Below are 26475 nucleotides of genomic sequence, written 5' to 3' on the forward strand. Positions count from 1 at the left end.
GCCACCACGGCGGTCTGAGCAGGGCAATTGGTGGAAGGTATAGCCAGGCGGGGAGGCTTCATCTAAGGGTAAGGTGTCATCATCCCTCAACCAAGTTTCCGTCAGGGCCATGATGTTGATGTAATCATCCACGATAAGCTCATGGACGGCAAATGCCTTGTTCGCAAGTGAACGAACGTTCTAGAGGGAGATGCGGAGAGGGTCGGTGATGGCTGACCCATTGCCAGCGTCCACAGGGTCAGCGCTAGGAGGGGTGATTTGGACGGGGAGATTGACAAGTTTAGCCCCCAGTGGGCGCCCTGGCTGGGAAGGTCAGTTAGAGAGTAGAATGTTGGAGTTGCTGCTCGTAAGGAGGCAGCGATGAGTGCACAGAGGGAAGCAGTAGGCATATCTAAGAAGGAGTCAAGCCTGGGACGGCGGCAGGAAAGTAGGAAAGTCGAGTAATGCAAGATTGGGGTAGGGATTTGGGAGGGCAGAGTATCCAAGAGAGGAGAGATGAAAGGAGGTATGATGACAGGAGAGAGCAGTCAGGGAGGAATAGAGAGAAAAGGAAAAGGGGAGAAAAAGTGGGGGAAAATGAACGGCTCGGGTCCGGAGCGGCAGCCAAAGTGCGCACGTGAATGGACACTGGAAAAGCTCAGGTTACATAAGCCTGGTTAAATGTAGATTTAAAAATTCAGGTGACGGGTTTAAAATATAATTTCTTGTACTTTGTGTATTGTGCCATTGCTGAACCAAACACAATTATAAATTTAACATTTTTATGGAGAAAAATTCCATTGTAAGTGCTTTTTCTGGCAATATCTCGGATTGTATTTTAACTGATGTTTTATTTGCTTCTGCTGAATTTTATAATAATGTGATTTTTATTTTTTTACCCTTTGCACTTTTTTCCTCCTATAAATGCTTTTGCCTTTCCTGATCAAAGTCTAGGAGAGTAAGTTCCAGTTTTAATTAAGATTTGCATGTAGGTTATTTTATCTTTCATTTTATGTATATAGCAAACGTACTTTATGTTGTTCACCAATCTCAAATCATTGCATCAGATTTGCCTAGCAATTCTTAACCAGACATCAATGAAACCAGTATGAATGCAAGTATAAATGGCAGTAGGAACTCGGAGAGTAACTATTAGTTCTAAACAATAACTAGCAGAGTGCTGTTGTATAAACATGCTATAGTGATATTTGGGAGCAAAATAAATAAACTGAATCCTAAAAATAGGTTTAATCTTCATTTGACCAAAACTACTTTCGCATTGATTCAATTAAAGCTCTAAGTTGGGCAAATGAAGATCATGATGCAATAAGATCAGAGTCTTAACCTCAATTTGGACTCAACAGTATAAATTGTCCTGATTTTTAAGAATCCTATGTTACAAATTCTACAACACAAGGCTGTGCTTAGACTTGATTGAAGAATTGAGAACAGAAAAAGGTACTTAAATAAACCTTGACCAATGTTCTGACAGGACTCGTCTATGAAGAAAGTTCTAGAGATACCTAGTATTTAAGTTGTTCCATGCTGTGCCTGATTTGTAGATTGGATTTGAGCAATAATGTTTTGTCCAGTATTGATTGATCCACATTGGTGTGCATGTTTGTTTCAAGATGTTAAAAGGCACATGTTCATTTTCGTCACCCCATTGCCATTGATCTTTAACTTGCATTAATAGAGTCAATAAATAAAGCATTGATTAAAAGCATTACAATATCTCCGATACAAGTAAATGTTCGGGAAACTAAACTACACCTGACTGATAGACTAAGACCAACCTGCAAGTTAGCTAGTTGACTGAATAATCATGGAACTTCTATTGTTTTTGTTGTACCTTGCATCTTCTCGGTATTCTGCACGGCACTACTCTACTCTTTCACATCTGTTTTACTCTGTTTGGTTTTCCATTGTGTGGGCTGTTCATAGTTATAACCTATTGGTTTCTCTTAGGATTCTCAAAGTAGACAGTCGGGATACAGTATGCACCAGCTTCAAGGCAACAAGGAGTATGGCAGCGAGAAGAAGGGATATCTCATGAAAAAAAGTGATGGGTATGTATTTTTCTATGCTTAATAAACTAATGATGTTTATTGACTTGCTTCCAAACTGAAGGTGCACCTATTCACATTACACTACTCAAACTCGATGCATGGATTTCACTAGAGTACCTTAAGTCCTTCTAACTCACTTTAGGTTTTCAGCATTAAAGCTGAATTTCAAGTGCAGAAAATGTGAGTGATGTGTTGCAAAAATAATAATAAACTTATGTCCACAAGCTATTGGATTCAAAACTTTCTTTCTGGTCAAAAGTGAAGCGAGAGATTCCAGGTTACCCAAATATATGAGCTAATATGTTTATAAAATTATTTCTTGACTTGTGTTCTTAATTGTATAACACCATGGCAATACATAGTGGAACCTCAATGAATTGTGTCAAAGAGTAGGTTTTCATCTGTGATTTCCCCCTTAGTTGTGCTGTTGTACAAGAGAGAGTAGAATACAGGAAGAATTTTTTAGAAAATTAGATAATTAGTCACTGTGAACATTACTTCCTTCTTGCGACATTGGTGGAGTCCTGGGAGCAAGTCTTAAGGCTAGCCGCATAGCTGAGCGAAGATATGCATTGGAAAGAGAGGAAAATAAGAACCATGTTTCAAAAAAGCCATTGGAATTCTGTTGAAGTGTAAATTAAGGGATACTGTCCAGAGCATTGTCTTTTTAAAGCAATACTAAGGTTTACTTATTGATGATGCAAAGTTCCTAGAATTGTAATGAGAAATAAAATTGCTAAGAAAATTGATTATCTAACAGTTAGGAATGCACGAAGCAGTACACTGATTCTGCTAAACTAATTGATTGTGGTACATTAAAAGTTAAAGGTGATGGAAATATGCAGCAGGTCTGTCAGCATTAGAAAAGAACAACGATAGGTTAATATTTAAGGTAGAAACAGTTCATTCTGGTGAAGGGTCCCTATCTGATATGTTAATATTTCTCTTTTCCAGATGCTGACCACCCTGTTGTGTTTTCTAGCTTTAGTTCAGATTTCTGGTTCCTGCTACTTAAGTCATAGTCATATGGCACAGAAGGCGGTCATTCAGCCCATCGAGTCCGTGCCGGCTCTCTGTAGAGCAATCCAGTCAGTCCCATTCCCCCGCTCTATCCCCGTAGCCCTGCAAGTTTATTTCCCTCAAGTGCCTATCCAGTCTCCCCTTGAAAATATTGAGTCTCTGCTTCCACCACTTCCGTCAGCAGCGAATTCCAGGTCGTCGCCACTTGCTGCGTAAAAAAGTTTTTCCTCACATCCCCCCTGTATCTCTTGCCCAAAACCTTAAATCTGTGTCCTAGTTCTTGTACCATCAACTAGTGGGAACAGCCTTTCCCCGTCTAGCCTATCCAAACCCATCATAATCTTGTACACCTCTATCAAATCACCCCTCAACCTCCTTTGCTCTAATGAAAACAAATCCAGTTTCTCCAACTTGTCCTTGTAGCTAAGATCCCCCATCCCTGGAGCAATTCTGGTAAATCTCCTCCACATCCTCTCAAGGGCCTTCACATCCTTCCTATAGAGTGGTGACCAGAACTGGACACAATACTCCAGTTGTGGCCTAACCAGCGCTTTAGAAAGATTCAGCATAACTTCTCTACTTTTGTACTCAATACCTCTATTTATGAAGCCCAAGATCCCATATGCTTTGTTAACCACTCTCTCAATATGCCCTGCCACCTTCAGGGACCTATGCACATTAACTCCCAGGTCATTCTGTCCCTGCACACTCTTTAAAACAGTGCCATTTAGTGTATATTGCCTCTCCCTGTTCCTTCTGCTAAAATGCATCACCTCACGCTTCTCTGTATTAAACGCCATCTGCCCATTCGGCTAGCCTTTCTGTGTCCTGTTGTAGTCGATTGGTATCATCCTCACTGTTTGCCATATTGGCCCCAGCACTGACCCTTGGAGAACACCACTGTCTACCATCCTCCAGTCTGAATAACAGCCGTTTACCACAACTCGCTGTTTTCTGTCCTTAAGCCAATTCCTTATCCAAGCTGCCACTGACCCACCTATTCCATGAGCCTCAATTTTGTTTACCAGCCTTCTATGTGGTACTTTGTCAAACGCCTTCCAAAAATCCATGTAGACAACATCCATTGCATTCCCTTCATCAATCCTCTCTGTTACTTCATCAAAAAATTCAATTAGATTAATCAAACACAATCTGCCTTTTACAAATCTGTGTCTGTGGCAAAAGCAGTATGTGAATATATGTGTGTCTGGCTGAAATTTTGCTCACCTCGGTGTGGCCGGTGTCGGTGGCAGGTCACGGCCCCGCTGCTGGCTCCATCCCGCTGCTTAAAATGAACTTGGCTCAATGGAGCTTGTTAAGCCCGCCCAGCACATTTCCCAGCCCAATTAGATGGAGCGGGTTTGGTGATGTCATTCATGACGCGTCTTGAACCGGTTTCCTTAACGGTACAATGGCCACCTTTTGACATTTGTGCTGTCAGTGTTCTACAGCATTGAAGTGCTGCAAACACTGACAATGACTGCACAAAGGTGCAAGGCTGCACCCAGGTTCTCCCATGACTCCCTCCATATGGAGGGAGTCAGAGCATGCAGGGTGGTCCTCTTCCCTTCCGATGGGTGGAACAGACCTCCCCAGGAGACCAAGACAGCCAGGTTGCACATTGCAGAGGAGGTCACAAGCAGGGATGTCGAAGACTTGGGTGCAATGGCGCAAACCTTTCAATGATATGAGATCAGGAAACGTGCGCACAAAGCCACACTCACCTTCATCCTGCTGTGTGTCTCATCACAACTCTATCACTCTGCCTTCCCTACCTAACTCCTGCACATCCTTACTCACACCAACTTATCTTGCACTTCCACCCACCCCTCTCTCTCTCTACATGATCACATCCCCATCTCAGTAGCCACCCCTCACACTCGCCCTCATCCTAGTGCAATCATACCAACTAACAACACACAAGGGTAGCCACTTGGATTCCCGACCCACTGTCAAAAAAATCAAATTTCCCAACCAACCCGCCACCGATCCTGCCCGCTGACCCCGGAAAATTCCGGCCTGTGTGTTTATAATGTGTATATATGAGAAGTAAGAGTATTGTAATGCTGCTAATTTTGTACCACATGAAGTAACTATTTGGATTTTGTTTCATTTTAGCCTTCGAAAAGTTTGGCAGAGAAGAAAATGCACAGTCAAGAATGGCTACTTGACTATATCACATGCAACTGTGAGTAATGGCTGTTCATATTTTCTTACAGCAAAGGAATTTGGGAGTTTTTATCAAATATTAAGCTAATTGATTACATATTGAGTATTAACTCGAGCAATTTGTGAAACTCAGTGAAGATCAGAGTGAACAAGACATTGAGATGCAAATAGAGTAGCAAAATTTAAAAACAATAAATACATTTTCCACATTAAAAAATGATAATTCTGTAATGACAATGGCCAATCATAACATACGAAAATAACGAATAGGGAAAGATGCACTGGCATATCTAGCCTGTCCCATATAATTGTAATGCCTAGTGCATCACAATACAGACACTCCCCACCTGCCCGGAGCCATGTAATTTTTTGGGAGAGGCGCAAAACTAGGGAAGACATCTGGAAAACTCTTTTGGCAATCTAAACGAGTCCAGGAGATCACATAGACCCTAATTTATATTACAGGATACCTACCTCTTGCATGAGGTGATCTCCGCCTCAGCCAGAAACGGGTCCAGCTCTCTGGAAGGAATACATCGGATCAGCGTTCACCGCACGAGCCAGCAACCTTTTCCACAGGTCCACTATTGTCTGGGAAAAGAAGAACCGCCTAACATCTAACCTAGTTCTGCCCTTGCATAACTTGTAAGCGTGACCCCTGGTCCTCGCTAACCTATTGATTTGAAATAATTGGTCCACATAACCACAATTTAGTACCTTCATTATTTTATATACCTCAATCAAATTGCCCCACGGTCTTTAAAGTATACAGACCCAGCTCTTGGAACCTATTTGGGTAACTAAGGTGTTTTAAACTGGGAATTAATCTTGTGGCCCTCCTCTGCACCCTTTCCAAAGCCTCAATATTCCCCTCACCATGTGAGGAGACCAAAACTGGACACAGTATTCTAACTGAGGCCTAGCCAAGGGCTTGTATAAGGACAAAAATGGTATTCTTTGTTTTATAGTGAGTTGTCCTGTGATTACAACCTAGGATTCTGTTTGCTTTAGCTATAGCTTCACGGCATTGGGCATGAACCTTTAGGGAGTATGTACTAAAACACCCAAATCTTTCTTTCACTACTGGCTTTAATTCTGTTCCCAGTAGGGTGTAAGTATATTCGACATTTGATCTGCCCAGGTGCATAACACTACACTTTTTCATGTGAGTCATCACATCCCTGAATTTCATTTGCTCCAAATCTGTAATTTGGAAATGTGGAGAATCCTGGCAGAAATCTGCAGCAAAATTAATATGGCCATTTCTTTTAGAACCTGTGTTTGAATCTAGCGCAGTTCAATGGAATAAAAGTTTCTTCTTTATCAAAGGTCTTACTAAAAATTAGTTTGAATAATCTCAACCCAGTTCCTGGTGGGTTTAGGCCCAAAGTATAAACTGTCCATTGAGTTAATACACTGCCTTTTTCTATACAAAAGATTAAATTGTCTTTACATTCTAGCCATTTCTGTCAGTTTCTTTAAGATAATGAGTATTGATGATTTCCAAGATTTAATGGAACCTAAGGAAAGAAACTGAATTAATATTATCATAGATGCAATTATAACCCATAGGGTGATTTGCTATCAGCTGTGTGCATGTTAGTTCAGCTCCCTCATCTTGTCAGTCAGTATCTCCTTTAAACTCCAATGATGTCATCAGTCACTGTTCAAGCAGATAGGTAATCTCGATCGATAGATCGAGCTAGTATGCATTTCCCGTCCACATTTCAAATGTCACACTCAGATCTCTGCGTTACACTTTTGAGGGAGGTGGGGTGGAGTATAAAGAAACCAAAGCAGTCACATATATGCCATCCTACAAAACTGGGAAAAGCTGACGAACAGCTTCAAAAAGTTGATAATTTAAAAATCCAAATACAAGTGAAAAACAGCCGTGAACTGTGGCCAACACTGACACAAGAGTGGGATGTGACCTTGTCATGACTTTAGCTGCAGGTGTACCCAATAACATCAGTTGTGTTATAGAGGGAAAAAGCTGAAGTACATAAGATGGTAATTTTTATCATGGTTTTTCCAAATTTTTGATAGAACAATGTTATTTCCTGGGAGGCCTGGGAAAATGTTGACACTTATTTGATGCAGCACTCTGCTCACCTTTTAACATATTTCTGCATGTTTTTATTTTCATCTTGGTGAACGCCTCCCCCTTTCTCCTTGCAGGATATCTCTTTGGCCACCTAATGCAAAGGGTAAGGAAAGTTCAGAACAGGTCCTATTAAACCATATGAGAAAATGACCTGTTCTGGTAGAGATAGTTGAGGGAGGTGTGTTGCTGTGGTCTTATTCTCCTCCACCCACCATCACTGAAGCATAATTTCTTCAAATAAGTTGTATTTAATTAGTTTGCCTACATAACAATCCAAGAGTATTGCATATTGTGTAGCACTTTGAGACATTTCAACAGAATAGGATGCTGTATAAATAGAAGTAATTCATTTAATTTTCTATCAATACTTAATTCACTGTCAGCAGAGGCAAGGAGGCTGGTGGTAGGTGGGGTGAGAGGGATAAGGAGGTGGGCTCCACTTGCACCCCCACCAAGCCCCATACCTGCTCACTAATACGATAGCAAAATACTGCGGATGCTGGAAATCCAAAATAACAACAGAAAACGCTGGAAAAACTCAGCAGGCCAGGCAACGTCCGTGGAGAGAGAAACAGAGTCAACGTTGCGGGTCGAAACCCTTCTACAGAACTGAGGAAAAAAAGGCAGGAAATGAAAAGATTAAAAGGCAGTTTGGGGGCTGGGAAATGGGGGAGGGGATGAAAGAAGAGACATTAAGAGATAGTCAAGGTGAGACGAGATAGTAATAGGACAGGTAAAGAAACAGACAATGGCTCTAGATGAAGTGTGAAATGCGCCGGCAGAGTGAGAGACAACTGCCATGTGGGAGAGAGAGAAAGGAAAAGGCACAAACCAGAAGTGTGGATAAAAAATATAAAAATATAATGGGGGCCGAGGTTATGATCTGAAGTTGTTGAACTCAATATTGAGTCCGGAAGGCTGGAAAGTGCCTGATCGGAAGATGAGGTGCTATTCCTCGAGTTTACGGTGAGCTTCCATGGAACAATGCAAGAGGCCACAGACGGTGAGGTCTGAGTGGGAATGGAACGGTGAATTGAAATGACAGGCGACCGGAAGCTCGGGGTCACCCTTACGGACTGAACGGAGGTGTTCCGCAAAGCGGCCACTCAATCTGCGTTTGGTCTCCCCAATGTAGAGGAGACCACATCGTGAGCGGCGAATACAGTATACTAGATTGCAAGAAGTACAAGTAAATCGCTGTTTCACCTGGAAGGGGTGTTTGGGACCCTGGACAGTGGGAAGGGAGGAGGTATATGGGCAGATGTTGCATCTCCTGCGCTTGCACGGGAAGGTGTTGGGGGTGACAGAGGAGTGGACTAGGGTGTCTCGGAGGGAGCGGACCTGATGGAATGCTGAAAGGGGAGGGGAAGATGCATTTGGTGGTGGGATCACATTGGAGGTGGCGGAAATGGCGGCGGATGATCCGTTGAATGTGGAGGCTGGTGGGGTGAAAGGTGAGGACAAGGGGAACCCTATCATGGTGTCGAGGGACGTACAATCCCTCTACACCTCCATCCCCCACCAGGATGGCCTGAGGCTGCTCCGCTTCTTCCTTGAACCGAGGCCTAACCAGTCCCCATCCACCACCCTCCTCCACCTGGCTGAACTGGTTCTCACATTGAACAACTTCTCCTTTGACTCCACTCATTTCCTCCAAATTAAAGGTGTTGCTATGGGTACCCGCATGGGTCCTAGCTATGCCTGCCTTTTCGTGGGATATCTGGAACACTCTTTGTTCCAGTCCTACTCGGGTCCCCTCCCTCACCTCTTTTTCCGGTACATTGATGACTGTATCGGTGCCGTTTCCTGCTCTCGCCGTTAACTAGACAATTTCATTCACTTTGCCTCCAATTTCCACCCTTCCCTCACCTTCACATGGTCCGTCTCCGACTCTTCCCTTCCCTTCCCTTCCTCGACTTCTCCGTCTCCATCTCTGGGGATAGGTTATTGACCAACATTCACTACAAGCCCACTGACTCCCACAGCTACCTGGAATACACTTCCTCCCACCCCGCCTCCTGTAAGGACTCTATTCCATTCTCCCAGTTTCTCTGTCTCCGCCGCATCTGCTCCGACGATGCCACCTTCCACACCAGTGCTTCCGACATGCCTTCCTTTTTCCTCAATCGAGGATTCCCCTCTACCGTGGTTGACACGGCCCTCGACTGGGTCCGTTCTATCTCCTGCACTTCTGCCCTCACCCCTGCCTCGCCCTCCTGGAACCACGATAGAGTTCCCCTTGTCCTCACCTTTCACCCCACCAGCCTCCACATTCAACGGATCATCCTCTGCCATTTCCGCCACCTCCAACGTGATCTCACCACCAAACGCATCTTCCCCTCCCCTTCCCTTTCAGCATTCCGTAGGGACCGCTCCCTCAGAGACACCCTAGTCCACTCCTCTATCACCCCCAACACCCCTTCCCCTTCGCCCGGCACCTTCCCGTGCAAGTGCAGGAGATACAACAGCTGCCCATATACCGCCCCCTTCCCACTGTCCAGGGTCCCAAACACCCCTTCCAGGTGAAACAGCGATTTACTTGTACTTCTTGCAATCTAGTATACTGTATTCGCTGCTCACGATGTGGCCTCCTCTACATTGGGGAGACCAAACGCAGATTGGGTGACCGCTTTGCGGAACACCTCCGTTCAGTCCGTAAGGGGGACCCCGAGCTTCCGGTCGCCTGTCATTTTAATTCACCGCTCCATTCCCACTCAGACCTCACCGTCTGCGGCCTCTTGCATTGTTCCACGGAAGCTCAGTGTAAACTCGAGGAATAGCACCTCATCTTCCGATTAGGCACTTTCCAGCCTTCCGGACTCAATATCGAGATCAATAATTTCAGATCATAACCTCGGCCCCTATTATATTATTTTTTATCCACACTTCTGGTTTGTGCCTTTTCCTTTCTCTCCCACATGGCAGCTGTCTCTTACTCTGCCAGCGCATTTCACACTTCATCTAGAGCCATTGTTTGTTTCTTTACCTGTCCTATTACTATCTCGTCTCACCTCGAATATCTCAATGTCTCTTCTTTCATCCCCTCCCCCATTTCCCAGGCCCCAAACTGCCTTTTAATCTTTTCATTTCCTGCCTTTTTTTCTCAGTTCTGTAGAAGGGTTTCGACCCGCAACATTGACTCTTTCTCTCTCCACGGATGTTGCCTGGCCTGCTGAGTTTTTCCAGCGTTTTCTGTTGTTATTTCCCATACCTGCTCACCCCACTCCATCCTACCACCTCTTGTTGCACTTCTGCCCTGCCCACGCCCTCCGACAACCTCTTGCCACATTCATCCACTACAAGCATCTCTGTTGTCTCTCCTCCCAGTTGTTCGTATTCGCCCGAGCATCTGTGCATTTTCCCCCTCCTGCTGCTGCAGCAATGCCTTTCCTCCCTCCTACTGCCTGTTGCACTGAAAACTCACCCCAAATACAGGAAACTTTCGATTTACTGGCACCTAAATAACCGGAAATGTCGGTTAACCGGCAAAATTCAGGAGTAGGTTTTACTTCATATTTATTTGCCTCCTTCCATCTGTGCTGTGCAAGGGTGTGGCTGCAGCCGTTGCTAAGCTACAGAGACGCTTGAAACTTGTGTTCATTGTTCTACAGTTATTGCTAAGCAACAGGGTTTGTTGCTTTATACGGAGCTGTCAGCTTTCCCTATCTTTTACTATAGCGCTCGGTTATCCGGAATTTTTGATGAACCGGCACCACGTCGGTTCCGTCCGTGCCGGATAAAAGAAAGCTTCCTGTACCTATTTCTTTCTCTCCAATACTGCCTGTCACCACCTGGAATGCTCTTTCCTTATCCTGCTCTCTGGTGCCATCTGTCATCATTTGTGCCTCAAATTCCAGTCATGTTCCTCCTCCATCTCCACACCACCCCCCTTTTCCCACTTGCCAGTATACATTCATTACTCACTGCTGTTGTCGAAGCACAATGAGGGTGAAATTGGGTGCCTTTTTGCCTCCTGATGGCGCTTACAGGGCGCAAGTGGCTTTGTCAGGCGCGGCGCTGACATCGACTCCCGCCATATTGGCCTTCACCCGGAGATTGTGACATGAGTGCCCTGGATCCAAAATTGACTACCGCCCCCTGCAGCAGCGCCGGTCGAAAACGCTGACAGCTGCAGTTGGCGTGCATTGGGTGGCCGGCTGCTTTGGGGGGCGATGATTAAAGGCGAGATGGCCGAGGTAAGTAAAAAAAAAATTTTTTAAACGTAGCTTGTTCCAGTTTTTTTTGCGGGTTCCTGCCGACGATCGATCAGCCTTGGCACTCTGAGTGCCGGGCTGATCACGCGGGATCGCGGCTGCCTTGGTGGTCCAGGTAGGTCTTTTTTATATTGCAGAGCCTGCAGCAATGGCCCTTCCCTTTAAGGGAGGGAAGGAGCCTTTGAACGGGGCAGCGCTGCACGGCCCAGTGTACAGTGCTGCTGAAGCCTCCGCCCCGCCTGCTGCCGATTTGCGCTCCAAGAAGGAAGTGGAGCGCTTGATTTAGGGCTCCACTTCCTTCCTGGAGTGCAAAACCAAATTTTTATAAAGTTTAGAAACATTAACGCCTGGCGCTAATTTTCTCAACTTTTAAAAGTTAGCGCCCCAAACGGGGCTATAATGAATTTCTCCCCCAATATCATCTTCTCCACTGCTGATCTATCCCTGACAAAACCTCCCATTGCTATGCTGCTTGCCCCACAGTGATGGATTTTCCTAACCCGCCCTCCCTCAACTCATTTCCATAACTGTAACACCCCACTCTCGAGCCTACCACAGTCTGTTACTTCCTTCCAAAGTGCTGGAACTGCTTCCTCAGTTCTTTCTGACCTGACCTCCTCAGTAGCATGCCTAAGGACCCTCTCCCCTAAACTCCCAGATCCAAATTTTACACTGCAGTTCCACCCTCCCCACAGTGCCACAGCTCAGACTATATAGCATCTTCTCCAACTACTCCCACCGCCACTATCCTAGTGTTCCAACACCGCAGGACTGTTCTTCCAGCGCTCTGACGCCATGATAATCGCCAACCCCATTCTTCCCAAACCCTAACACTCCTCCAATTCCTCAATACCTCTTTCCCACTGCCCTTGATCAGATAACATATCTTGCAACTTCCTATGAGCCAACACCACGAGATTTTCTTTATATGCATGTATCATTTAATGTAAATTTACAGTAAAAGCACATAGATTTCTGTTTTGATTTTTTTTGTAAGTGACCTTTACTTACTAATATTACTTTATTGATTACACAGCAAAAACACTTGCCCGTAGTAAACCCCAGATCATGATATTCACTGAATGACAGAAGATCCATTTAGTTAGGAAATACCATGTCCTCTGACTTCCTGTGAGCAACACCTCAGTACATCTATATAGTATATTAAAATTCTGGCCTATAGCCCACCATTCCTCTGTGTAACACTTTTACCATCTCACTTTTCACAACTCTGTACAGTCGTCTACTGTTAATTTAAAGTCTTTTTTGCACTTAAAAAAATTGACTTATCCAATAATTTTACCTAAGCAACCTAAATAACAGTACAAATTTAGTTCTAAAAATTGAATTATCACAGTTGAATTGAGCATCTTCCAACTCAGCACGAGAAATGTCACGGGATTTACTAGTAATATTTAAAAAAATGATTGAAATAGACAGAAGAAAACAAAAAGATGTTTCCTGTTAGTCCTAATTGTTTTAGCTGTTCAGTATTCAAAACAATTTCTGAATCTAAAATTTTACTTAAGTAAATGTCGACCAAATTCTGTAGTTGTGTACTTCTGATCAGTTTTAGAAATTTTGTTAATTGATAAGTTAGTAAGGGAAGGAGAGTCTATGGTAATTATATGATCTGTAAATTCTAATTGAGTAAACTGTTTTATATTGCAGTAATGCAAATGGTTTTGTTCAAGAACGTAACTCCACTGGATACAAACCAAAGAACAAAATTGTTAGACCTTTTGGCTGTCTCAATAATAATATAATAATAATCAACTTTATTGTCATTGTTAGTGCACAAGTGCAGTACAATGAAATGTAGGCTTGCGGCTCCCGAGAGTGTACATTTAGATTAAGACATTTAAACATTCAACATTCATTTGGCTTGTAATACATTAACATAAACATAACCATAATAAAGTGCATTGGCAGATGTGCAGGCTTTAGAGTTTATTTGTGGAGTTCAGTAGGATGACAGCCCTGGGAAAGAAGCTGTTCCTAAATCTGGTCGTTCGGGTGCGAATGCATCTGTAGCGTCTCCCAGATGGCAGGAGGGCGAACAGACTGTGGCTGGGGTGGGTAGGGTCTTTGATGATGGACCGTGACCTCCGTAAACAGCGTTTCTGGTATATGTGCTCTATGGTCGGGTGCCGGTAATGCGTTGGGCAGTTTTGACTACCCGCTGCAGGGCTTTCCGGTCATAGTAGCTACAGCTGCCATACCATACTGTGATACAGTTCATCAGGATGCTCTCTATTGTGCAGCGGTAAAAGTTAGAGAGGATCAGGGGTGACAGGTTACATCCCTTCAGCCTCCTTAGGAAATATAGGCGCTGCTGGGCCTTCTTCACCAGAGAGGAGGTATTGAGGGACCAGGAGAGGTCTTCTGTGATGTGGACTCCGAGGAACTTAAAGCTGTCCACCCTTTCCACCACAGCCCCATGGATGTGGATGGGGGTGTGACTTCCGCCTTTAGACTTCCTGAAGTCCACAATGATTTCTTTGGTTTTCTTGATGTTAAGGGCCAGGTTGTTATCGGCGCACCACTTCACGAGATGCTGGACCTCCTCCCTGTGTTTAAATTGAGTCGAAGTAAATGCTATAGATTGGCCAGGATTTAGGCTAGATAGATTGAACCATGCTGTAGAAAGCTGGCATTGCTGCAAGATCCTTATATATTTATTTAAAATATTTAGCCTAGATACACAGCTGAAACGCCTAATCTTTTTCTACACTGTAGTACAGATATCAAATGCAACAAGCTGAAACTTTTGTTCTATATAAGCAACCATACCTTAGTGAGCACAAAACATGTGTCCCGGCTTCCCTTATTAGAACCTGCATCATTGTCTTATTAATTTGTGATGATGGCAAACTGATTGTTAATAGTAATAATTATCAAACTGTTTAACGCTACATTTTACAGTCAGCAATTCTGAATAATTACTAGGCAGCATGCTGTGAGTGTATGGGGGAGTTGTCTCAGTAACATTACTATTTCTTGAGTAGAAAAGTGTATGCTTCTACCACTGCTGCATTTACTGAATAGATTTATGGTTTCTCAGGGCATGTTCAATAAAATGATAATAAGTAGGTTCTTGGGAGGTGGAAAACACTGCATACCCAAAATTGCTGGAACAAAATCCTTCAGCTCTGGATCAAAATTATATTTGAATGGTATTCGCAGCCCCTGTTCACACTTGTGATATGTCCGTTCATGCCCCAAAATAATCTTGATTCTCATTATTATTGGTTACATTTATTTTTGTCTTTTTTGAAGTATGTAGTACAGCAACCAAGTGGAAACAAGGTTGGCAGTCTGCTATTTTATACTCCCCTAACATCAATAATCAAGAGTTCAATAGGCAAGTAATCCATACACTATAGAAAAAGGACATAATCTATCGAAAGCAAAAACATAATCCAGAGTTTAAAATATTCCATTTATTGCACTGGGCTAAGAAATTATGTGTAGTGTTAGCAGCACAATTGATATGAAAATAGTTTCCCTCTCTTGGGGAAAGAGGTTTTCATGTGTAACAAAACAATTACCTTGTTTGTGGATGTTTTTTTATAAATTGTTTTCTCACACAGCAGGACCTCAAAGGTAGTACTCTCTGGATTACTCCCAGTGCCACGTGCTAGTGAGTACAGGAATAAGAGGATAGAACAGATGAATGCATGGCTGGAGAGATGGTGCTGGAGGGAGGGCTTTAGATTCCTGAGACATTGGGACCATTTCTGGGGAAGGTGGGACCTGTACAAGCCGGACTGGTTACACCTCAACAGAGCCGGGACCAATATTCTCGCGGGGAGGTTTGCTAGTGCTGTTGGGGAGGGTTTAAACTAGGTTAGCATAGAAACATAGAAGATAGGAGCAGGAGTAGACCATTCGGCCCTTCGAGCCTGCTCCGCCATTCAATGAGATCATGGCTGATCATTGAAATTCAGTACCCTGTCCCTGCCTTCTCCCCATATCCCTTGATCCCTTTAGCCTCAAGAAATATATCCATCTCTTTCTTGAATATATTTAATGAACTGGCCTCCACCGCCCTCTGTGGCAGAGAATTCCACAGGTTCACCACTCTCTGGGTGAAGAAATTCCTCCTCATTTCAGTCCTAAATGTCCTACCCCTTATCCTTAGACTATGACCCCTGGTTCTGGACTCCCCGACCATCGGGAACATCCTTCCAGCATCTAGTCTGTCCAGGCCTGACAGAATTTTATAGGTTTCGATGAGATCCCCTCTCAATCTTCTAAACTCCAGTGAGTATAAGCCCAATCGACACAATCTCTCCTCATACGTCATTCCTGCCGTCCCAGGTATCAGCCTGGTGAATCTTCGCAGCACTCCTTCCATGGCAAGAACGTCCTTCCTCAGATAAGGCGACCAAAACTGCACACAATACTCAAGGTGCGGTCTCACCAAGGCCCTGTACAACTGTAGCAAGACATCCTTGTTCCTGTACTCGAACCCTCCTGCTACGAAGCCAACATACCATTTGCCTTCTTAACCGCCTGCTGCACCTGCATGCTTACCTTCAGCGACTGGTGCACAAGAACACCCAGGTCTCTCTGCACTTCCCCTTTGTTGTGTCTGTGTGTTGATAGAGACACTGAAGACAGGAGTTGGTTTGATAGGTGTTTATTAAACAAAGTCTGGAGGGGAACTAACGGATACAACACAATATACAGGCTTATATAGCCCGAGTGGCCATTACCGGCATTACAGTACACATGGGGCTCTTAAAGGCACATACACTACAATTCCTCCCCTTTTAGCTAACCAGTACATAATATTTTAAGTAATTATTAATTACATGTTATAAGAAAAATAATATACACATTGCTGCAGTTAATTAATTATAAGCCAGTCTCTCTCTGGAGGCTTCCTGACTCGGTCCGGATAACGCCTCGGTGGTGTAGTAGTTTCTGGTGGTGTAGTAGGTTCATTAAGAGGGTGCAGAAGAGTTGATAAGTTTGGTAAAAATTTATGATAGTAATTTATTAATCCCAGGAACAACCTTAATTGTGAAACATTTTCAGGTGCTGGGGCTTTTATGACCGCTTCAATTTTTTCAGGTGACTTATGCAACCCTTCCTTATTAATTATGTGGCCACAATATGATATTTGATTTTGGAAAAATTCGCACTTGGGGCGATTTGCTCGTAGGCCCCGTTCTCTCAGCCTAGTGAGCACCTGCTCCAAATTGGCAAGGTGCTCGTTGTCGTTTTCTCCTGTTACAAGGATGTCGTTTAGGTAGCATTGAGTCCCCGGAATCCCTTGGAGGACTTGCTCCATAGCTCTTTGCCAGATAGCTGGAGCGGATGCTACTCCGAAAACCAGTCGATTGTACTGGTACAGACCTTTGTGTGTATTTATCGTGAGATATTTTTTAGAGGCCTCTTCAACCTCCATCTGTAGATATGCCTGTGCCAAGTCAATTTTTGTGAAACGTTTCCCTCCGGATAGTGAGGCGAAAATATCTTCTATCCTCGGAAGAGGATACTGTACCGTGTGAAGGACCGGGTTTACCGTCACCTTGAAGTCTCCACAGATGCGAATTTTTCTCTGTTCTTCAGATTTATCATTATTCAATGCTTTCTTCATGACTGGAACGATGGGTGTTGCCCACTCGCTCCAATCTATTTTGGATAATACGCCTGCATTTTCCAAATTCTCCAGCTCTGCCTCAACTACTGGACGAATTGCGTATGGCACCGGTCTTGCTTTAAAAAACTTGGGAATTGCTGCATCTTCCACTTTTATTGAGGCGGTGATGCCTTTCAAGGTTCCTAGTTTCTCTTGAAACACTTCTTTGGCGTTGGCCAAGATGTCTTTTAATCGTTCAGTATGACGTCATCATCGTTTTTTTTCTTACTGGTCACCGTCAGTGCCTGAATGGAGTGCCAGTCTAAACGTATTTTCCTGATCCATTCACGTCCCAACAGCGGTGGGCCACCATCTTGTAGAATGTATAAATACAACTTTTGTATTTCCTTGCCATTGTATACAACAGGCACCCTTATTTTTCCTTTGGGGTATACTTTCTGCCCCGTATATGTTTTCAAGATAATGGATGTGTCTTTTAAAGGTATATGCGGAAATAGCCGCTCGTAATCCCGTCGATTTATGACGGTCAGAGCTGATCCTGTATCTAGCTCCATTTTAACTGGGGACCCTGCTATCGTGAGGGTAACCCACATGGTCTGGTAATCATCTTTGGCAATTACATTATGTAATTTGAGACAGCTTAGTCTCTTGTTTTCGGAGTCGCTATCGCTCTTCTGGTCTTCGGAGCTACTGTCCGTCATCATTTGTACCTTTCTGTACTTTTCTTTATTGATTTTTTTTCCTGTCTGTGGATTTATTTTGTCCAGATCGGCATACCCGTGCAATGTGTCCAATCTTTCCGCATTGCCTGCATGCTTTGTCCTTGAACCAGCAGTCCCTCTGGTCATGGGTGGATCTGCCGCAGCGATAACATCTCTCGCAACCCTGTGTCATTTCATGGGTGCCGAAGTCCTGTGTCTTTTGTTGTATCTCTGCAGCTCCTCTTACGGCTGCTTCGTATGATACAGCCATACTGAAAGCCTTGCCCAGTGTTAAATCCTTTTCAGAAAGCAGCCTTTTCTGTGTTCCTTCACTTAAGAGACCGCAGACAAATTTGTCTCGAAGATAATCTGCTAGTCCTGCCCCGAATTGGCAGTGTTTTGATAGCTTCCTTAATTCGGTGAGGTAATCAGCGTTACTTTCATTCTTGTTGATTTCTCTTGAAGAACTTGAATCGTTCCGCTATCAGCAGCGGTGTTGGGTTTAAATGCTCCTGTAGGGTATCAACAATTTCTTTAAAATTCTTGTCCTTTGGTTTGGCTGGAGTGATTAAATTTCGTAACAGCCCGTATGTCTTTGCACCCATTAGATTGAGCAGTACTGAAGCTTTTTTTTCATCTTCTATTCCATTTGCAGTGCAATATACCTCCACTCTTTTTCCACATATGTGGTCCAATCCTCTATCTCGTTATCAAAAGAATGAATATTGCCAGACTTAGGCATCTTAGAAAAGATATGGTGCTTCCCGCGCTTTCCCACCACTGCTGCCGATGACAACGCTGTTTCCTGCGGTTTCCGTTCTTTTTTTATTTATTTATTTACAGTTGGAGACTCGTTCCCGCCGGACTTTCTTTCTAGGTCTGAACGCCGACCTGCTTGCAGCGCCGGCCATCTCCCGAGTTCTCCCTCCCCGTCTGTTACTGCTTGCCTCCGCTTTCGCTGCTTGGCCCAGCTGTAGAGCCAGCCGCTGGAGCCCCAGCCTGACGCCCAGGAAGGATTAGCGCAGTACCTGCCACCAGCTTGGCCAGCTGGTGAAACCACAGCTTCTTTCACTTTCTTGATTCTTCTGGACGCCAGAGGAATCGATGTCCTTGAGGTGCTGCCGAATTGCAGGTAAGTCCGTTTTCACTTCGTCGCCACTGTTGTGTCTGTGTGTTGATAGAGACACTGAAGACAGGAGACAGGAGTTGGTTTGATAGGTGTTTACTAAACAAAGTCTGGAGGGGAACTAACGGATACAACACAATATACAGGCTTATATAGCCCGAGTGGCCATTACCGGCATTACAGTACACATGGGGCTCTTAAAGGCACATACACTACACCCTTCTCCCAATCTATTGCCATTCAAATAATAATGTGCCTTCCTGTTTTTGCCACCAAAGTGGATAACCTCACATTTATCCACATTATAGTGCATTTGCCATGTTTCTGCCCAATCACCTAACCTGTCCAAATCGTACTGGAGTTTCATGACATCCTCCTTGCAGCATACCCTCCCACCCAGCTTTGTGTCGTCTGCAAATTTGGAGATATTACATCCAATTCCCTCGTCCAGATCATTAATATATATTGTGAACAGCTGGGGTCCTAGGACCGATCCTTGCGGTACCCCACTAGTCACTGCCTGTCACTCGGAAAACGACCCGTTTATTCCAACTCTTTGCTTTCTGTCCGCCAACCAGTTCTCTATCCAAGTCAATACCTTGCCCCCAATCCCATGTGCCTTAATTTTGCACGCTAATCTCTTATGCGGGACCTTATCGAAAGCCTTCTGAAAGTCCAAATACACCACATCCACTGGTTCTCCCTTATCTATTTTACCAGTTACATCCTCAAAAAATTCCAGTAGATTAGTCAAGCATGATTTACCTTTTGTAAATCCATGTTGACTTTGTCCGATCCTGTCACTGCTTTCCAAGTGCTCTGCTATTACATCTTTTATAATGGACTCAAGCATTTTCCCCACTACCGATGTCAGGCTTACCGGTCTATAATTCCCCGCTTTTTCTCTGCCACCTTTTTTGAATAGTGGGGTAACATTAGCTACCCTCCAATCCATGGGTACTGTTCCAGAGTCTATCGAGTTCTGGAAGATGACCAGCAATGCATCTACTATTTCTAGGGCCACTTCCTTAAGTACCCTGGGATGTAGATTATCAGACCCTGGGGATTTATCGGCCTTCAGTCCCATCAATTTTCCTAACACCATTTCCCTACAAATACTGATTTCTTTCAGTTCCACCCTTTCATCAGACCCTATGTTCCCCGGTATTTCTGGGAGGTTATTTGTGTCCTCCTTTGTGAAGACACAACCAAAATATGTATTTAGTCGGTCTGCCATTTCTTTGTTCCCCATTATAGATTCCCCCGATTCTGACTGTAAGGGACCTACGCTTGACTTCACCAATCTTTTTCTCTTCACATATCTATAAAAGCTTTTACAGTCAGTTTTTATGTTCCCTGCAAGCTTACTCTCATATTCTATTTTCCCTTTCTTAATTAATCCCTTTGTCCTCCTTTGTTGAAGCCTGAACTGCTCCCAATCCTCAGGATTATTGCTTTTTCTGGCCAATTTGTATGTCCTCTCCTTGGATCTTACGCTATCCCTAATTTCCCTTGTTACCCACAGTTGAGTCACCTTTTTTGTTTTATTTTTGTGCCAAACTGGGATGAACAACTTCTGTAGTTCATCTATTCGGCCTTTGAATGTTTGCCATTGCCTATCCACCGTCACCCCTTTGAGTGCCATTCCCCAATCAATCCTACCCAACTCGCTCCTCAGACCATCGTAGTTTCCTTTATTTAAATTGAGGACCCTTGTTTCTGAGTCAACTACTTCATTCTCCATCTTAATGAAGAATTCGATCATATTATGATCGCTCCGACCCAAGGGGCCTCGTACGACAAGATTGCTAATTAATCCTTTCTCGTTACATAATATCCAGTCTAAGATGGCCTGATCTCTGGTTGGTTCCTCGACATTGGTCCAGGAAACCATCCCGTAAACACTCCAGGAATTCCTCCTCCAGAGTATTGTTAACAATTTGGTTAGCCCAATCTATATGTAGATTAAAGTCACCCATGATGACTGCTGTGCCCTTTTAATGCCATCCCCAACCTCCGCCTTACTGTTTGGAGGTCTATATACCACTCCCACTAATGTTTTTTTCCCCTTAGTATTTCTCAATTCTACCCATACAGATTCCACATCATCAGAGCTAATATCCTTCATTACAATTGTGTTAATCCCTTCTTTAACCAGTAATGCTACCCCACCTCCCTTTCCTTTTTGCCTATCTTTCCTGAATATCGAATACCCCTGGATGTTGAGTTCCCAGTCTTGGCCATCCTTGAGCCACGTTTCCGTAATCCCAACCAAATCATATTCGTTTACCTCTATTTGCACAGCCAATTCATCCACCTTATTACAAATGCTCCTTGCATTAAGACACAAAGCCTTCAGGCTTGTTTTTTTAACGCTCTTAGACCTATTAGAATTATTATTTACTGTGGCCATGTTTGATTTAAACCGTTGATTTCTCTGACTGCCACTTTTGTTTTTCTCCTTCCTATCTTTTGCTTTTATCCTTGTTTCCCTTTCCTCTGTCTCCCTGCTCAGGTTCCCAACCCCCTTCCATTTTAGTTTAAACCCTCCCCCACAGCACTAGCAAACAAACCCCCTAGGACATCGGTTCCAGCCCTGCCCAGGTGCAGACCGTCTGGTTTGAACTGGTCCCACCTCCCCCAGAACCGGTTCCAATGTCCCAGGAACTTGAATCCCTCCCCCTGGCACCATTCCTCTAGCCACGTATTCATCTGGAGTATCCTTCTATTTCTACTCTGACTAGCACGTGGCACTGGTAGCAATCCTGAGATTACTACCTTTTGAGGTCCTGTTTTTTAATTTACCTGCTAACTCCCTATATTCTGCTTTTAGGACCTCATCCCGCTTTTTACCTACATCGTTGGTGCCTATATGCACCACGACAACTGGCTGTTCACCCTCCCCTTCCAAGATGTTCTGCAGCCGCTCGGAGACATCCTTGACCCTTGCACCAGGGAGGCAACACACCATCCTGGAGTCTCGTTTGCGGCTGCAGAAACGCCTATCTATTCCCCTTACAATTGAATCCCCTATTACTATAGCTCTACCACTCTCTTTTTCCTCCCATTCTGTGCAGCAGAGCTACCCCTGGTGCCAGGAAGTTGGCTGCTGCCTTCCTCTGATAAGCCATCCCCTCCAACAGTACTCAAAGTGGTGTATCTGTTGGAGAGGGGGATGGCCACAGGGGACCCCTGCAGTACCTGCCTGCGCCTACTACTCTGCCTGTTGGTCACCCGTTCCCTTTCTTCCTGTCTAACCTCTACCTGTGGTGTGTTCAACTCCCTAAACGTGCTATTCACGATGTCCCGAGCATCGTGAACGCTCCAGTATGCATCAAATCGCAGCTCCAGCGCCGCAATGCGGTCTGTCAGTTGCTGCAGCTGGGTGCACTTCCTGCACACGTAGTTGTCAGGGACACAGGAAGTGTCCCTGAGTTCCCACATATCGCAGGAGGAGCAGATCAAGGGGCCGGGCTGTCCTGCCATGACTTACCCTTTAATTAATTGAGTTTAAATTAAATCAATCAATCCCACTAATTACACTACAGTTAAATAGTTTTACCAACAGTCCCCGCTACACCAGAGAGAACTTAGAAACTTAGAAGCAGGGGGATGGGCACTAGCATATGGGAGTAGAAAAGAGGAATAAGCTGCATAAAAGAGTGAGTGTGTTGGATCGTGCTAGAAGCGGAAGTAGTACCATATTAGATGGGAGCAGACTAAGAAAGACTACGAAAAATTCGAAAATGGGTTTAGAATGCATGTACGTAAACGCACAAGTGCGGTGAATAAGGTTGGTGAGCTACAAGCACAATTAGCCGTGTGGCAATATGATGATGTGACAATTACGGAAACATGGCTTAAAAACGGTGAGGACTGGGCACTTAATATTCATGGGTACAAGGTGTTCAGAAAAGATAGGGAAGGAAAAAGGAGAGGTGGGGTGGCAGTGCTGATTAAGGAAGACATTGTAGTGTTGGAAAGGGAGGATGTTCTTGAGGGGAATAGGACAGAATCCATTTGTTTAGAGTTGAGGATCAAAAAGGGTATGATCACGGTATTGGGGATATTCTATAGGCCTCCAAATAGTGAGAGGGAGGTAGAGGAGCAAATCTGTAGGGAAATCACAGAGATATGCAAGAACTATGGAGTGGTGATATTGGGGGACTTTAATTAGCCAAATATCGATTGGGATAATGCTAGGGTAAAGGGAAAGGAGGGGGAGGAACTTCTGAAATGTGTTCAGGAGAATTTCCTTGGCCAGTATGTTCTTGGCCCAACTAGGAAGGAGGCATTGCTGGAGAATGTGGTGGGCCAGGTCGACCAAGTGTCTGTGGGAGAACACTTGGGTATGAGTGATCATCGTATCATAAGATTTAGATTCGCAATGGAGAGGAGCAAGGAACAATCTGGAGTGGAACTTCTAAACTGGAATAGGGCTAACTTCAATGGGATACGAAAGGATCTAGCCAGGGTAAAATGGAACCAAAAACTGACAGGAAAAACTGTAACGGAGCCATCCGTGATCTTTAAGGAGGAGATGTTCCAAATACAGACTAGATACATTCCAACAAGAGGGAAGGGCAAGGGAACCAAAGCAAGGGCTCCTTGGATGACGAGGGTGATAGAGAAGATGATGAAACAAAAAATGAGGGTGTATGATGAATGTCAGGTGAATTCAAGGGAGAACCAGACCAAATACAATAAGTTGAGAGGGGAACTGAAGATGAAAATAAGATTGACAAAAAGAGAGAATATGAGAGTAGAATGGTGGTTAACATAAAAGGGAACCCAAAAATCTTCTACCGGCATGTAAACAGTAAGTGGGTAGTAAGAGGTGGGGTGGAGCCTGTGAGGGACAAAGAAGGTAATATATGCTTAGAGGCACTGGGCAAGGCTAGAATACTCGATGAGTACTAAGGAGGTGGATGCTGAGAAAATATCGGTAGAAGTGGAAAAGGTAGAAGCAATGGAAGCGGTGAGAATTGATTGACAGGATGTACTAGAAAGGCTGGATATGCTTAGAGGGGATAAGTTGACTGGTCCAGATGGTTTGCATCCCTGGTTGCTAAGGGAATTGGGGGAGGAGATAGTGGAAAGGCTTGTCGTAATTTTCTATTCTTCCCTAGATGAGGGGAAGATGCCTGAGGATTGGAAAGTGGCAAATGTGACACCATTATTCAAGAAAGGGTGCAAGGACAATCCTAGTAACTACAGGCCTGTCAGTTTAACATCAGTGGTGGGTAAAGTTTTAGAAACAATAATCAAGGAAAAAATTAATGGGCACTTGTAGAGGTTTAAGCTAATTAAGGAGTGCCAACACGGGTTTGTAAAAGGCAGATCATGTTTGACTAATCTAATTGAATTTTTTGATGAAGTAAAAGGGAGGAGTGATGAAGTGGCAGCTTGGATAAGGAATTGGCTTAAGGACAGAAAACAGCGAGTTGTGGTAAATGGCTGTTTTTCAGACTGGAGGATGGTAGACTGGTGTTCCCCAAGGGTTAGTGTTGGGCCTACTGCTTTTTTTGATATATATAAATGACCTATATATTGGAATACAGAGTAGAATTTCTAAATCAGGACGTTGAAAGGCTAGCCGACTAGGCAGACAAGTGCAGATGAGATTTAATACAGAGAAGTGTGAGGTGATGCATTTTGGCAGAAGGAGCAGGGAGAAACAATATACACTTAGTGGCACAGTTTTAAAGAGTGTGCAGGGACAGAGGGACCTGGGAGTTAATGTGCATAGGTTCTTGAAGGTGGCAGGGCATATTGAGAGAGTGGTTAGCAAAGCATATGGGATCTTGGGCTTCATAAATAGAGGTATTGAGTACAAAAGTAGAGAAGTTATGCTGAACCTTTATAAAGTGTTGGTTAGGCCAGTTCTGGTCACCACACTTTAGGAAGAATGTGAAGGCCCTTGAGAGGGTGTAGAGGAGATATACCAGAATGGTTCCAGGGATGGGGGATCTTGGCTACAAGGACAGGTTGGAGAAGCTGGATTTGTTTTCGTTAGAGCAAAGGAGGTTGAGGGGTGATTTGATAGAGGTGTACAAGATTATGACAGATTTGGATAGGCTAGGCGGGGAAAGAATGTTCCCAATAGTTGATGGTACAAGGACTAGTGGACACAGATTTAAGGTTTTTGGCAAGAGATACAGGGGGGATGTGAGGGAAAACTCTTTTACGCAGTGAGTGGTGAGGACCTGGAACTCGCTGCCGACAGACGTGGTGGAGGCGGAGACACTCAATGTTTTCTAGGGGAGACTGGATCGGCACTTGCGGGAATGGGACTGACTGACTGGATTGCTCTACAGAGAGCCGGCACGGACTCAATGCGCCAAATGGCCTCCTTGTGTTCCATTATCACTCTGACTATGACTCTATGACAGTATATTAGAGAAAATATATGGGGAAATCATTTGCTTGACTTGATCTTTAGCAGTGATTCTGAGATGGTTTCAGAGCTCTATGTGGGGGAACATCTGGGCAACAGTTCACTAGTCATTAAAGCAGCAGCCACCAAAGAGAGGAGGCGCATCAGCAGAGTCCTGGTCAAAGTTTGTGATATTGTCCTCTTTGCTCTGTGGGTAAACTGCCATTGCAAACAATGCTACCCACAAATACATGCATGAACTTGAAGATGTATGTTATGTAGACTGATGTGGCTTCTGCAGCTCCTTATTGATGTCTGTCAGCTAGGACAGCTGATTACAGAGAGTGAATGTACAACTGGTCTATTGAGTTGAAGTTGGCTTTTAGAGCTTCTGTCTTCTTTCTCTCTCATACTCTCACCATTGCATTATGCTGCTGGTTACCAAAGAGCTGGGTCAGTGTGGTGAAGCAGTCATAGAGGTGGGCAATGCACTTTGATAGCTATCAAGCACAATGGTAGGAGACCAAAGTCTCATACTTTTCATCATTCAGCACAGTCAGCTCCTCATATTTGTCTTTGTGGATAGAGCTATACCGAAGTCATCCAGCACCACCTTGATGGCATCTGCCACATAATCTGGAACGCACTTTTAACTATCCTTAGCTCCCAGCATTTCTATACTTGTAATACATCTTTCATTGAACAATTTGGCATTGTTCACCCTCCTGGTCTTGCCTGCTAAGCCATTCAACTCTGACACCCCCACAGCAACATTGTCAAAGGTTCAAGCAACTAACTTAACCAAGACAGGTTTCACATTGGAATGCTTAGTCCATGGCACTGGAAAGTTTCTCTGCGTTAGGGCTGCTGTGCATTGCCTCATAATTGAAAAAGCACACACAAATCTTTCTTGATTTTATGCTAACATGGTGCATGTATATGGCCAACTGGCTGATGGAGGCTCTGTCTGTGGACTCATCAATCAAATAACTCCAAAATGGAGTCTATGCTGTATCCACAGCTAAATTTGGCTTCATTACCTTGTCGATGACTTCTTTAGTAATACCGGCTGTCTCCGCCCTAACCTCAACTTATTTGCT

At 44.2% G+C, this 26475-nt stretch overlaps 1 protein-coding gene across 1 annotated transcript in view; it reads left to right on the forward strand.

The window, feature by feature from the left end:
- The window catches only part of LOC147115197 (arf-GAP with SH3 domain, ANK repeat and PH domain-containing protein 1-like), a 439694-nt gene that overhangs the window by 262841 nt on the left and 150378 nt on the right, over positions 1–26475 (forward strand). Inside the window, exons 12-13 of the mRNA XM_085993991.1 lie at positions 1948–2048; positions 5187–5256. Coding sequence (XP_085850117.1) covers positions 1948–2048; positions 5187–5256 — 171 coding nt within the window. The remainder of the gene's footprint in view (positions 1–1947; positions 2049–5186; positions 5257–26475) is intronic.

Source organism: Somniosus microcephalus, chromosome 7, assembly GCF_052327205.1.
Source record: "Somniosus microcephalus isolate GS21.2 chromosome 7, FLI_Smic_1.0, whole genome shotgun sequence".
NCBI classification, from domain to species: domain Eukaryota; kingdom Metazoa; phylum Chordata; class Chondrichthyes; order Squaliformes; family Somniosidae; genus Somniosus; species Somniosus microcephalus.